This window comes from Pelecanus crispus, chromosome 1 (genome assembly GCF_030463565.1).
Source record: "Pelecanus crispus isolate bPelCri1 chromosome 1, bPelCri1.pri, whole genome shotgun sequence".
NCBI lineage: Eukaryota > Metazoa > Chordata > Aves > Pelecaniformes > Pelecanidae > Pelecanus > Pelecanus crispus.
The window spans coordinates 92,737,627-92,753,674 of record NC_134643.1 but is presented as its reverse complement, the minus strand read 5'-3'; the positions used below and the strand labels follow the sequence as shown (position 1 = coordinate 92,753,674).

The following is a 16,048-nucleotide window of genomic DNA, read 5'->3' as shown; positions in this document are numbered from 1 at the left end:
TCTCTTCACTTCCTTTTACATTATGGATGTTTTGCCAGAACTTGACATTACATTTCACAGTTTGATTTTTCATGACTCTTGGCATTGCTGGTTTCTTAGTGTTTTGTATAGCATGTAGGGGTATTAACAGATATAATTTAAGAGACTACTTCTGCTAAACAAGGCATCTAGTAAATAAACAAACAATGTAAGATGTAAGGGTGGGGGTGAGAAAATGCAAAGTATTTTCATAGGTAAAGGAGAACACCAGCAGCTTCAGCTGGCCAAGACAGGAGTTTTCCAACCCTAGCATATTGCTCACTACCCATAACTAGACTATCAACCTGTTAATTTATGCTACAATTATATTTCTTATCTGAAATATTTATCTGTAATATTTCTTTAATCTTTTGAAATACCACTTCATTCTTCAGTATTATTCACCTCACCTTGCAATCTGCAGGGGTTTTAATCTTACAGAGGCAGATCTAAAGACTAAAAGAAAGGGTTTCTTGCTTAATCTTAACAGTGCAAGTCCTGACAACAGACATTCAAGTAGTGATTTATTTATCAATCTCTGCAGCACCTTTGAAAGTTTGTATTCAAGAGAGCCACTCTTTCTATATATTAGAGAGAGCTCACACTGCCAGGACAGTATCCTTCAGCTGACATGCTGATTATTCTCGGTATTAGCATTCTGATGCATGGGGATATGCAGAATGTGAGAGCACATTCTGCATCAAGTTATCTGGGTAAGGACTATTCAGTATAAATGAAATAACAAATGACAACGAAATTGGTAAATGAAACACACAGACATTAACGAGCAGGTGGTAACAGACAGTAACACAGACCACAACTCTTCAGCTACTGACAGGCCATTAAAAGAACTACTCAGCCACAGCCTCGGAGAGCCAACCTGGACTTTTGTCACTGATAAGAAGGGGAAACATGATTGTCACGAGCATTATGAGGTATTTGAGGGGACTTGCAGGACTGTGCAAAATGTATTTATGGGACAGCAGAAAGGGCCTGTGGCTTTAGATAAAACTTACTAGGGGCCATTTAGGGCCAAAGGCAGGATCAGGGTGGAATGGGGAGGAACGAGCAAGGGAAAAACAGAGAGGAGGTGGGTTAAAAGGGCCTGGTCACATGTAAACAGGCTGCTGATCAACATGCTTGTCTGCCTGAGCCCTGCATCCTACCACCATGGTCTGCCTTATCTTCTTACTAAATCCTTTATTTTTTGCATGCAATCCCACTCGCTATCCTATGCATGAGTGCTGCAAGGTGTAAACATCATCAGCTGGAAAAGAGGCCATGGGTCACAGAGCCTGCAGTCTAGGTGCCAGCACCTGGAGAGACTGGCATGCAAGAGAGGTCTGGGTGCCAGTAACTGGAGGGACTGGTATGCATGTTGCAAGGTCAGAGTGCCAGCAACTAGAAAAAGGGGCTGCAGGTCACAGGGGCTGGTAGGTCTGGGTGGCAGCAGCTGGAGAAAAGAGAGTGGGTCACAGGGCCCTAGGTCTGTGTGTCAGCAACTGGAAAGACCCGCATATGTTTGTTCTTTCCAGTGAATTTAATCCTGAGTGCATGTGTGTACATGGAATTCATTAGCAAACTTCAAGCTGGATAAGCTGGTGAGTAGGAAGAGACCTGCATCTGAAAAGACCCAAGCTCTGAGCCGATGGCTGCATAAGGGTTTCAGGGTTCAAGCACGAGCATTAGGTAGACTAAGAGCCTTTGCTAACATTTGAAGAATCCATGAGCGTGAGGGTGCTTGTGAAGAGTGTGCGAGTGTATGCATCTATTTGATAGCGAACATCAAAGAGCAAGACCTGGCTACCTGTACTTGTTTCATGTGAGTTGTGGCAGCACTACAAAGGCAGTGCTGTCGGCGACAGTCTGTGTGGGCAGCTGCATTAGCGTCCTCTTAGTGTATGTGTGCACTTCTCTAGGATATGTCCTCAGCCTCCCTACTGGCCAAACCTGCAAATGGGAACAGCAGCAGCCACGTCCATTGGACTGGGATGGAGAGACCTGTACCTGGCTGGGCTTCAATAGCTGGGAAGGAGGAATCCCCAGACCATGGAGTCTGCTGGATGCAGTGACTTTCTTAACGTCTTTAACAAAGTCCATTACAAACATTTAGATCAAATTTATTTTCAATTTTCCTTTAAATACTGACAAATATAGACAGATGGTGCTATGTATTTGATACAATGTCATATCACAAATTAAAATAGATAGGGTGTATTATTCATGGTTTGTCTATTACCAGCAAGAGTTTAAATGAAGTAGTTCAGTTCATTACCTAGCTCAGCCCAAGAGCATTAGACTAAAACCAGCTGTACAGGCAGGCATAAAAATTTAGGAATATTCACCCAATATTTGCACTGATTTAATGACAGTAATTTAAAATTGGTTTTATTGCTTTTCCTACACGTGAGAATTGTACGATTTTAACAGAAGTGTAAATCTAATCCAATTAAATTAAATCCACGGAAGCCTTCTCTAAGTAGTATTTTAAAATTAAAAGTGCTTGGTTTGGTTTAATTTAGGCATTTACTGTTGAAAATGAAAGACCACCTGAAAAAACTGAAATATGCACATCCACAAAGGCATTTGCTTTGGTTTATTTAAAAGCTAGTCTACAGCACAAACAACTGGGAAACAGAGGATATAAATTTCTCCCATTCAGCCACCTTGGTTGTGCCCCTACTCACTCTGTAGTAACAGATGCAGGGAACTGCAAGAAAGTGAGAACATCACCTAAAGGTGCTAAATGCAGTGTGTGTAACAAGGCAGGCTAAATACCTGTGTGAATCCTCTTACTTGTCTTTAGAGGACAGTAATCATTTTGTACATGAAAGACAGCATTTAAATTTAGTGCATTAAATACACATACATGGACCAACATCACATTGTTGGTGAGCCCCTGTAAACGTGTTGAAAGAGTACCCCTCATCGGGCTTTTAACTTACTCCACTTGCAAATCTGACTAAAGGGGCTTGTTTTTGGTAAGGAGACATGAACAAAGCACTGCAGAATAGACTGCAGTCCAAATGTTCATCACATCAGCATTCAGCAATGGTAATTTCACTATCTGCTATTACATTCCTAATAGCAACGCTCAGCTTATGCGCTGTAAATTGACATACTAGCTCACTTTACAGTAAGTTGTTAATGTGCTCACATATAACTAAGGTGTAATAAACACAGAAGGCTAACATAGAATAGATATCTCTGGTTATTTTCTTGCATATGGAAGCCATATATAGTCTAAAAACCAATTTTAGTTTAACTGACACAACTTCCTACCATAAGCAACCCAGGTAACTCCATAGGTAGCCCAATTCCAGGAAGCAAGATGTGAAGCCAGAGCAATCTGAGTTCCCCTTCAGTAACATTATTACTTGCAAGAGATGTTGGAACCAAATGAAATGCAATGATTTGTTCTCCATGTTGAAAAGCAGAAAGGAAGAATGCCCAATTTACAGAAATGTGCAAACACAAGTGGCATGTCCTGACTTGGCAATAACATGCAGATTGGTATTCTCCTTGTTACTGTTCTTATAGTTGGTATTCTCATCTAACCTGTTTGCAAATGCAAACTAGAATTAGATTTTCCCAACATATTTTCATTTCTTTTAAAAAACATTTTTCTTCAGTACAAATTGATTTCCATAATTCTGAAATATCTTGCTTTTAATCACAATTCTAGTTGTTACATCTGCTTAGGAGGCTTCTCTAGAAAGCACTGTCACTGTTTTTGAAAATAATCTAAATTCAAAGTTCGGATGCTTACACCAAACCAATCACTCACCAAGTGAAACAACAAGCTAACAAAGTTAACTGTAGGTTAATGTGAGAGGTTAGAATATGCTTCTTGCCAGCTATTTTCCTTTCAGTCTTACAGAAACTGAAACCCCAAGTCAGAAGTACTGTAAATCACTTGTTCCTACTGGACCATCACCTTAGTCTGTAAGTAAAAACTGAATCTGTTGACATTCCTGTGGGCATTATAGCTATGCCTTCTAGCAAAAGCCCCAGTGAGCTGGCAAATCCTGAGCTGAACCCATTAAAAAGCTGTCTGTCTCATGCCACTCATGCTGTAATAATACCTGCACATTACACGCTTGAACACAAATATTTAGCCTACACATGACATCATTCTCCTCCCCCTGGGTGTAACAAACTCAGTTCCTGCTATACAGTAGTAAGGGTCCAATCATGTACAGCTGTATTGCAAAGCATTTCCACTGGAAAGCACAGAAATTTAGCCATGACCAGTAAGCCATTCACCTTGCAGTTTTTAGGACTGGGTTTTATGGCATTCAAATGCACAGAAATGATGGGATGGAACGGTAGTCCCTGTGCAGCCCTGCCTGCTGCGGCTCCTGACCCTGGCTGCTGCTGCTGCTGCTTCACGAGGCAAGCAGAAAAAGAAAAAGAAGGAAGGTAACCTATCACCAAAACCCTTCTTCAAGTGCTACGTAAAATGCATTAAATACACATGGAAGTTTATGTTCATAAAAATGTAAACATTACAAAGACATGGCTACAGATTAATGTCACGCTATACAACTCTACTCATCACTCCAATCTGTTAAGAACCTGGAAGCCATGGTGACATCCTTCTTGATGAAACTCTAATTACTAATTGACTGGTAAGTTACTTTACTGATTATAACTTGTTAGGTGTTTGTAAGAGAAACATTGACTGGTTTGAATGAACACACATGTCTTCGTAAGCACCAGCAGAAGCAGCAGACCAATGAGCGAAAAGGACAGCCTGTATGTCACAGGGCACTGTCCCCGGAACACCATTCCCCAGCAGTGAAATTGCAGAACATGCTGTTTATATTGAGATCAAAAGGCCTGCACTCCGATAAATCAAACCACAACAGCAGGAATGACACATCAGACCCTGCATCCTAACATCAGAAGGATGGCGACAAGGTTGCGGCATATTACACACACCATTCCCCTTCCCCTAACCCAAGAAGGGAACAGACCACATACATATATTTTAAGCATACGTTTAAATGAGGAAAAACAGATGAGACACAGCAACTTGGCCTCAGATCTATGGAGGCTAAAGACAAATATTCTGAGGCATAGAAAAACCCCATAACAATTGCTGGTCCCTAAGAGGCCTGAAAGATCTGTCCAAAAACTAGCTCATTGTTGTCATTCAAGAACCCTAGATATGCGAAGAGCAGTGTCCCTTTTTCTTTGAGTCCAGACAGCTTGGACACGTCTTGGTACCTGTGAGTATGAGTGAATTAAACTTATGAGAAAATGAGAACAGTTAATTATCAGCTGGCTTAATGACTCTGTAAACAAATACAAGTTCCATAATACCTAGCACTGAATTTTATTACTCTAATTTCCTAACACCAGCAGCTGAGATAAAAGCTTCATATTTGTGAATTACATCCAGTTCATACAAGGTTCCGACGGACAACATGACATTTAGATTCTGCAAAATCTGAGATTCAAAAAAAGAAAGGCAGTGTGCTGTGTTGAGAAGTTACTTATATGGCAGCATAAATCACCACACACATCTCTGGCACAAAGAGGAAAAAGGAAGGAAAGATTTCTAAATGGGGTATTTCAAAGGCATATCAGTTGCTCACACTAACATTTAATACTTGGGATTGCAAGTCAAATAAAGTAGATGCAATCCTTGTGGGTTTTTTTGGTTAAAAACACAAAATGAGGATGTGCCTAGGCTCCTTGTGCAAATACCTCTGAGAAGGTATCAAAAAACTGTATCAAGGTAGAAGGTACCAAGAATTTTCCACAACATTCTTGTTGCAAGTAGAGATACATCCAGCTTACAGTCCTATGGGGCCACACCAAAGCCACAGAAAATGTTTGAGACTTCTCTTTTCTTCCACAAATCTGTCTTGAAATAGGAATTGTCTTTAAGTATTCAAGTTTACCTATCAGCCTGTTAGAACAAAATTAAACAGAAAAACAACATACAAGTGTATCTTTTTTCTTTTATTCAAATAATGTAATTCTTTTTCTTTAAAAAAAATGAATTAAAAGGTAAAGACAAAACATAACTGTTGAGAAAACTTGACCTAAATGGCTTCTTCCATATTTTGTTTAATACTGTCTGGTATTAATACAACTGGTATTAATAACATTAATTAGTCTGACTATGTGCAGGTCATTGGTATTTTTATTACTTTGAATAAAGGTACCCACCACTAGAATGATGGGTATAGAAATAGAAAAAAAAACCCACCACTAGAATGATGCTATACTGCAACTAAATCCCATATTTCAACAGTGTATTTATGTAGAATTATTTTACCTATTTCACACCTCTCATGACTTAGTTGGAACACTGTACAGATTAGCAGAAAACCTAACTGGAACTGAGCCAAAAAAGTCTGAGGAGGAAAAAAAAATGTTAAAAGAAAAGAAAAGGAGGAAAAAAAAAAAAAGCAAAAACCACAAAAACCCAGAAAGGTCAGAGTCAAGAGTTACATGTATCTAGGCAAATAAAGAGTTCTGAAATAATTCTCAGAAACTACCTGAAGAAAGTACTTTGTACAAGGTAAGATGCATGAAACTAAAGGTCACAGTAAAGACGAAAAGGGCAGCTTTCCCAGAAGCTGAAAGAAGGAAAGTTATGCTTTGGTACTCTTTCCATTGTCTCAGTCTTCCCAGTACTGAAGCATATAACAAGCTAAACACAATGCTCTTTGAATTTACCTTCTGAGGAAGACATAAAAGCCTTGCCTGCCCTTAATACTAACGATGTGACTCAAGTCAGTAACAGCATTGTGGACTCTGACACAAGTCCTCTAGTGAACTGAGATGTAGGGTGTGAAGGCATCACCTTATTTAACTGAGTTCTGAGGTGCAGGATATGATCTCTGCATGAGAATCAGAAGAAAAATTCCTGTCTAAGCCTCAGCTGTTCCAGCTTATACGTCAGTGTTGCAGTGCATGTGTACTTTTACCGTAACCTCTTAAATTTCTGCAAATAGATTCACTGAAGAGTGATCTATCAGGGATATGATAAAGACAGTTTCTCATAGTTCCATCCTGCTTTGTGGCAGGAAAAACAGAATTAGGGATTCTTGCTTTCATGTCCACACAAGACTTTTCAAGATAGGCTTACAAATGCTTCTTGCATTGGAGATATCTTGGAAACACTACCAGAGTATCTGTATCTGCACTTGGAAGCTTATTTGCTCAAAAAAACCAAACCCCCAAACCAAAAAACACCAAAAAAACCCCGTAAACCCCACCTGAACCCCCAAAACCACCCATCACCAAATTCCAGGAAATATGTTTGTGGCTAATGAGCAGCACAGAAAAATTAAAGGCTCTATAAAGTTGTATTTCTTTTTATCCTAAGAACTTAAGTCTCAGCCTGTAATCCTAAACTTCAGTTCCAAATGTATTATCTTTCAAAATTGTTTTAAATTGTATGTCTGAGCTCCATCAAGCTTCTGCAAAGTTAAAATTTTCACTGTATGTTTATTCTCAGTGACCAGGATTATTTTCCTCCCAAGAGCTGCTAATTCTGAGCATTATTATTATAACTGACAAAAAACCCCTAAAGGATCCTGGTGATATGCCACATTAGACTATTTTTGATAAAAGTAGCAGGAGCAATTGGTTAGGAATAGAAAAAAGGAATAGAAAAAAGCAACAGAAAAAAATATTTCAGAACAACAACATAAAATTCTCTTTTGAATAAATAATAGGTGAATATTTGTATTTGCTTTCTTTTTTCTGAATGCATCATTAAACCTAAATTTGTCTGAAGAATTTATCTCATCAATCCATGTGTCAGTCTCAGAATGTGTCACTCTTTGAAGATGTTAGACTCTTTGGAGAGAGTTTTGGCCTTAATGATTAGATTAGACAACTCTTTTCACAGTCACTGCATTGACAGCTGCATTCATTTCCCTCATATACCAGACAAAGTCAGAAGTAAATTCTCAGTTTGCAAGCCAGAACGTGTTCTGCTGGATATTTACAGCAAACCACTGAAATCCCCGAAACCTGTCAATGATGTCAAACAGGAAAGAAATAGATCTTCTTGCTTGTTTTTCCTAAATAAACTTGCATTCATGAAAGAAATAGGAACAGAAACCTTGAAGAAAAAAGAATTCTCTTATTACACCCACTATGAAAGCACTAAAACACTCAACTTTTCTTGGAAGAACCACTTCAAGAAAAGGAATCGTATTTGTCTATCTTTGTGTTTTATCCACTCCACTTACATTGTCAGCAACAAAAACAAATTTTTCTTTTCATTCCACACCCCTCCCTTTTTTTTTTTAAATGAGACACACACTGATAACAGCAGGATCTATAGGGAGGTTCATCATGACATTTCACATGCCACTAAGTAGAAGAATGTTTGTAAATGTCAGTCCCTAATACCAGGTGAAGGAGTTCAAATTTAACCACCACAAACATGCATTACTTCTACATGACCTTATAGTAATCCACTTACCCGATGGTTTGCAGAACAAAACCAGAAACAAAATCAAAATGAGGAAACTATTTTCAGCCTCATTCTTTATTACTGAAGATTTTACTGACTGATAAAAGTAAGGATAGGCATCAGATTTGGTAGGAAGCTGCTTTCAGAAAGGACCACAAAAATCGAGCTGCGTGACTTCAGAGAGAGCAACAGTCAAAAATCGGTTTCAGGAGATCTCAAGTCTAAGTAATCCCTCTATGTTGCATGTTTTCAAGCAATGCTGTTCATGCCCCACAGAATAATTTTTCTGATCTCCAACTCAGCAACAAAGTAAGAAGCAGAGCTTTAATTAGGAATGACTAAAATAAGAATACTTACGCTGACCCCACCGGCCTGTTCTTGGATTCAAATAATTTGGATAAAGTCCATTAGGACGATCCATTTTTTGAAGTAACTTCCGAATGTGCATGACCTAAATTAAATCAAGAATCAGGATCATCACTAACAACATTCATCTGCTCTCTGCACATAGTTCAATCTAATATTTTTTCTTTTTTTTTTTTTAGTAGTAAGTTTCCTTAATCTGAACCCAGAAACTTTCTTAAACGCTCTGTGCAGATTAGTATGTTTTTGCTTTTAAAGGACTGCTCACATAAACATGTTTAAAAATTATCATTTTTTTAAATGTATGCTGAAACAAACAATAAAACTTGTGCTGTCATAAATTTCTACTTGAAAAAGTCACCTATTTGGTAACAGAAATACAAATATGAAAAAATTTATCTGCTACCATGAATGCAAATAGAATGCAATATAGAAAGTACTTCCCCTTTAATGCAATTTATGATGAAACAGTATAAAAGACACTTGTATGACAAAAAACTGAATTTGAGACCCACCTTGTTGTAGTATACAGGGTCCCCTGTCAAATAGCTGAGGTGGACAAATTCCATGTGTAGAGTACCAAACTCAGCAAGGATGCTGCTGCCAGCAGAAGCCCAGCCCCAGTTTCGACCCACACCACTGAATTCCAATAAATATGCATAAAAAAGGGAGAAAAGAACAAAAAATTCAGAATCACTGTGAACAGCACTAGTAACAACCACCACAGCAAGTTAAACAAGTAACAGCAAAATATTAACCCATACTTAAGATTACAGGAGTTGTGGTTTGATTGATTGGTTGGTTCATTGGTTGGGTCTTTTTGGAAAAAAGATACCATAACCTCATCAACAAAAAGTCCTGAAAATAAAAGATACAGTATCTTGATGTCACAGAAATATAATGTCCTAACACCAGGCCAAATGTCAATGGTTGTTTATTCATTGCATGTTCCTGAGAACAAGAATCAAAAGCAATTATCAGACAAGACAAGTATACTTCCAAAGGTGGCATTTGCTTCCTTGTTCTGCCGAACATCTCCTGTGTTCCCTTTATTTGCATGGGATGTGCTTCAAGTCAGTATTAGACACTCCAGAAGGATGGGACTGGGCCCTATCTGTATCTACATAGAAAAACAGTATGTTTACTGTATGCAGAATAGTACGGGTTCCTCAGGCTCTCAAAGAATCAACAGAAAGTATCATAGACCACGTACCTTTTGCAATCTAAGAGATACCATCTTGCTAAGTCATAACTCCTAATTTACCTCTGGTTTAATCTAACTTGGGAGTTTTCACCACCTTCCAGGAATGAGTCTTTTAATTTCTAAAGTTAACTACATTTTCCTGGGGATTACTTCTACTTCTTCTCATAACAGATTTCAGTTATTAGTAAGACTACAATCAATTAGGAATGTTGTCTTACTTATTTTTTTTAAAATTATAAACTAGAAAGAGGAAACGTAAAGGAAATATGTTGGTTATGGGGCAGTATTTGTAGCTCTGACCTGAGACAGAACACCACCTTTTAAAATACAGTAACCACTGTTTACAAGGTGTAGAGAGACAAAATCATAGCTTGTCTCAGGGGTTTTTTTGTACACCTCATAAAAAGAGAAAACACTTAGTGTTTCATTATGAATACAAAAGCTAATAAAACACAAGTCAATAATTTTCCAAATATTTCTTTCAGGTCTTGTCTTTTACTGCACATCAGCCTCATAAGTGTTCTCATACATGCCTGCTACTGTCACTGTCCCCCAGCACGCCAGCCACTGTATTTTTTACAGCAGGATCTGTACATTACCAAGAGACTAACATAGTAAATGCATAAACAACAGTGGCATGCAGGAAATTTCTGGCACTCCAATCCTTTCCCCTCCACCTACTGCAAATCTTCCTCCCTGGTCTTGCCTTACTGACTGTGCTCTGATACCTGACCTACGCGATCAGCCTCCAGGTTTTACTGATAAGCATCCATGCATCTACTGGTTACAGCTTCTTAAACCTCACCGTCTAGGTTCTTGAGCCAGTGAACCAGACACCTGTGCTTCCTGAGGAGTATGGCCACCTGGGCCATTCAAACATACTGGAATCATGGTGCAGGCTTGGGCTAAACAAAGCAAAAATAAAAAACTAACTTCTGCACAGAGGAACTTCAAGTGATACGAAACTGCAGGAAGAACACGAGACTTGAGTAAACCATAATGCCACACAGTGCGTAGGGAAATTACGCAACAATATTCATTGTACAGAGGTCAAATAAATGGGGAAAGCAGAGAAAACCAGGCGACGCCCTGCATCACCAGAAGGGCAAACCACAGCTCCATGGTCTTCACCCAAGAAGTGACAGCAAAGTGAGGATCATTTCCTGATCACAAAAAGGTACGTAAGGCTAATGGTGTCAAAGTAGTCCTAAACGTCTTCACAGTCTAACAAAGCACAACAAATATCTCTCCTAAAAGGAAAACAATTTAAAACAATTAAAAAACTCCCTGCTATTTACTATCCCGAATTACTTAAGTGTACAGGGATCTAGACATGCATCCTAATTCAGCTACTGTTCAAGAAGATAATAAAAATCTTAAAAATGCCTTGCATCAAAAACGCGCTCTCAAAACCTGAGGGAAATCCCAGCATTGAACAAGAAATACAAGATAACTTAGGCAAGGCAATTCTCTTTCACGAGGCAATGCAGACCATCTAAGTTCAGTGTCTGACCTGAACAGACATCTAAAGGAGCCTCTCCATCTCCATGGACCATAGTGGACTTCAGCACACTAGCCATTATACCTAAGCTGAACTATAAAATTAATTAATGTCTTCAGAGTCCTATCATCTTCTCAAACATCATGAGTCTTCTGAAGCTAACATACAGCTCACACAGTACATAAAACCCAGTAAGTTCAACTATGGCCTGCAAACAATTTTCTTTAATGAGTAAAGAACCAATGATTAAGATTTAGGGCAACACATGGCATAATACGCTGGGCATGTTCCAATGGCATGTTGGATTCTTACTGCAGAATCAGGAGAAAAAGAACAATTTATTGTAGTTAATGAGCTAGAATGCTCTGAACTCTATTAAAATTATTCTCAAGTGCCAGGAATGCCAATTTGTCTGCATCTTCTACAGTTCCCTACTAAGAAAAACTGATATATGCCATTACTAATTTTAAGTTGGAAGGAGGGGGAGGAACACACTTCCCCTCAAAAGAAAATTCATTACCTTTTCAGATTCACCATTGCCCATGGTATACCCGTAGGTGTGTTGAAGGCTGGAAGAAGTTTTCCTGCCAGTTGGACTGCTTTGATCTTGAAAACCTAAGATAGTAGGATCAATTGCAAAGAGTTAAAACGTCTGATTTATCTCCAAGAACTATAAAGACTGAAATTTCCTTGCCCCACCTACCTCTCTGTATTAGAAAAGCTTTACATTGTAAAAAAAAAAATATTAACTTATCATTTATTTTTCACTTGTTCATTTTATAAATTTCATTAAGACGTGAACATGAAAACTTGTAATTTTCATTTCTTCCTTCCATGTTCTCCAGCAATAGTGCTTAGGTTCCTATCAAAGAAGAATATAAATTCTCCTCCCACCTCCCTCCACCAATATTAGGAACTTCAAGTGCTTTCTAAAGCAGTCTTTAAACCATACTTTATATTTTGGAGCTAAAAATCAAGAGGCAACTCCCCCACCCCCCACACAAGTATTTTAACTTTTACAAATCTCGAATCTCTTTTTAACTATATATATATATACAGAGTGCAGACAGAATTCCTATTCTTTTATGAACATTGTTGAGGCAAAGCAATATATACACAGCTTCCTGTAGCTTTTCCTCATTGATAATGCATAAAAAAAATAATTACAGGCTTAATCTTCCCTTTCAAGTCTGAATACTCATGGAAATTACTGAGAGGACAACATCTCTTTCATTTCTAGTGTTGTTCCTACTTACTTTTGGAACATAAATCTGTAATAGCCTTATTCAGAGCCTAATGTTTATTAATTAAATGAGCAACTGGGAGAAAGTTCCTTTTAAGCCTATAGGAAGCATCTTTTCCAAGAAGGCATATTTGGTAGATCCCCATGACATAACACTGTTCTTACCAGCTAGTTGCTAGAATACGTTTTAATTAACTCATTGTCAATATTCGCTACATTTGTGCAGAAGTATCTTCTTAATTTGCAGATAACATTATTCAGTCTGAAGCACTCTACAAACATGTAACAAAAAGAGCTACCATGCCCCAAAATAACTTATGCAACATGGACATGCTATAGAAGCATTATTATCAACTACGCGACCAATACTCTGTAATCAAGAGAAATAAGAGCTTTAAGAAAGACTAGAATACAGCTCTGTTGGATGTATAAAAAGGATTTGTCCCTTTTGTAAAGTCTATGGGAGGAAAACAGAAGAGATGCTTGCTGAAGAAGCAAGCTGAAAACTAGCTGAAAAACAAGCAATCAAGAGCATCCTCATTTTTCATATGAAGGTGGGAAAAGATCAATATCTTAATATTTGAGGAGATGACTAGTGAGACATGAAATAAAACAGAAAAGAATATTAAAGATGACATCTAATTGTATTTGATGCAGTGGAGTATGGAGAGATGGAGGTGGATCTGAAAGCAATGAGCCAGGAAAAAAATTTTACAGAAGTACTCTAAATGAATTGTAAGATGGGATATGTCTAAACTGAAAAAGAAGATACCTCAGAATATGATTTGATAGAATTGTGAAGTAACAGAGGCAATATGACTTGAATGATTTTTAGCAAAGATACTGACAAGAGACAGCCTTTGAGAAAATACGCAGAAATTTAGCAGTAAAATTCAGATACTCAGATTCAATCTGACCTTGAATAAAGGACCACGTCAAAATAGGACAGCATAGTATAAATAAGAGGTATAATACAGGCAGAATATATCGTAATTGGGGAAAAAGAAACCCTGAAGAGAACTAAAAGCTCCATCTTGGTCCAGTTACATATAAACTACCTGATTTGCATCTATAAATATGTGTCAAAAATTCATGCTGAACTTTTAGATTTTTAGTAGTAGATGGGTCAAGACTAGACAGAACTATGTAGGGAGTCATCTAAAGGGAGTTCCTCTACAGCGCAGACAAGCTTCAACACCTAATCTAGAAGAGAATGATGACTTCCAGTTAAATGGTACATAGTTCGGAAAGACATTTGTGGCATGAATTTGTATAGCTTCCGCTTTTGGATCCTGCACCCTCTGAAAGCACTACGCGTTATTGTCTTATTCAATAATAAAAACATATTGAAACGTTAGGGTAAGAATGTTCAATGGGAGAACATTCCTAGAAGCATCCTCACTAGAAGAATATTCTTAATGGCTAACTATTTACATACCACTATCCAGCTTTTAATCAGTTTGAAATGCACTATGATGATTGCTGGGGAGCAAACTATAGTATTGGAAGTAGTTTTTAGTATGAGTATATGAAGTAAAGGTTGAGCTGATCTAAATGTGCATGAATCTAGACAAGGACAGTTAAAGCAAGGCAATCACTGTGCCAGCCATTTCAGCACATGAGCAAACCAGAGTGTCAGGGTGGCAGCAGAAACTGCTAGTTCAGACAACCATGTTAGAATAGAATAGACTATTTCAGTTGGAAGGGACCTACAATGATCATCCAGCCCAACTGTCAATGTCAGCACTACCTGCAAACACTTCCTGTGATTAGAGGCACCCTCCCGTCACCTCTGTTGGGTTGAGAACTCTATGTACCACTGATTTAGCATCAGAAGGTAGAACTCTACCTTGCTATATCCCTCTCATCCAAGACCGAATCCAAGGAAACACTTAAATTGGCTGGAGACATGCCTTTACTTTCTATTACTGCCATCTCAGTCCTATCTCATTGCTGCTTATGGGTAACAAAACCACCTAGCGCACGATACAGTGTTTACCCGTGCAGACTGGAGTGAGAACTGAGACACAGCTGCATAGGTTTTTGTCAGAGCAAAGTGACCAGAAGAGCGTACTTTGAATAGATGTAGGGAAAAGAAAGAAATGTAACAAGCGGTGCTGGATGAAATGCCTTTTATGGGAGACTACAGATGTGACCAGAGTGCTCTGCTGAGCTCATTAAAGTGACTTCTTTTACTAAGTTTCAGATTTACTGTAAGAGCAACAGTAAATGCCTCAGGCTCTAGCTTTTAAATAATGTGCTGGCATCAGACAAAATGGTTGCTTATCATATAGTAAGCTGTTTTGGGTTTGGTTTTTTTTTTTTTTTTAAAAAAAAAAAACAGGTTGAACTGATAGATTCTATTTCAGCCTTGGCAGTTCCCTGTTGACAGGCAATGCATTTCAAGAAACATACAGGCAAGACGAACAGATAAGAACAAAAAAATGAATGGATGCCTTGAAAACAGAGTTCATTAGGAAACAGTAAAAGAATTTGGGTTATTTAGTCCAGAGAAAAGATGCTCAAGAGAGGACAAGATAATGACTTTTCAGTATATAAAAGGCTAATACAAGGAAAAGGAAATAACATTTTTTTTCTGTGGACATGGAGAATACAAAATGGAGCAAGGGGAAGTAAGTTAGTTATTAGCAAAAAGTTGGTGATAAGGATAACTAATAAACATGACTGTGACTGCTGCAAAATCATCACTAAAGCTTTTAAAAACACACTGCAACTATGAGGACTGACATGATTTGACTCTGCCAGGGAACAGAAGAATAACCAAGAACTACACAGCTTCCTTACTGCTCTTCCAGCCATATTGCCAATTAATCAAAGGGCTTGTGCACATTCCATACATGTAAGAGGAAAGTGTTTCATCTCTCTCGGGACCTTGTACCTACTCCGTAGGCCCACATAGCACCTTTATAATTAGTGCAAAAATCATGAAGACCATCCATCCTCAACATTCTTTGCTAGCACAAGCTCCACAGTATAGGACCCTAAAACAGCCAGGGAGTCACAGAAACCACAAAGATGACAGCTCTCAAAGAAGTGCTGTTCCTGCAGGATAACTCAATCTTCTTTCAAACATGCATTCACACTTACGTTAATTACAGAATTTATCATGTAGTGGCCTTAAGATGCGGAGAAAACTGATCAGTCGTCTTAAAGTAAAGACCCCATAACAGCTCTAGCAAGGTGTCCTATTTTTAAGATGCAAAAATACTGTTCTAGGTAAACGTGTATTAATCCCAGGGTAGCTGTTCT

The 16,048-nt window shown here is 38.2% G+C and overlaps 1 protein-coding gene across 1 annotated transcript in view; it reads right to left on the bottom strand.

Moving 5' to 3' along the window:
• Positions 1-16,048, bottom strand: part of MAN1A2 (mannosidase alpha class 1A member 2) — a 144,182-nt gene that overhangs the window by 42,744 nt on the left and 85,390 nt on the right. Inside the window, exons 6-8 of the mRNA XM_075727805.1 lie at positions 12,056-12,150; positions 9,346-9,469; positions 8,825-8,918 (exon numbers count right to left, since the gene is read on the bottom strand). Coding sequence (XP_075583920.1) covers positions 8,825-8,918; positions 9,346-9,469; positions 12,056-12,150 — 313 coding nt within the window. The remainder of the gene's footprint in view (positions 1-8,824; positions 8,919-9,345; positions 9,470-12,055; positions 12,151-16,048) is intronic.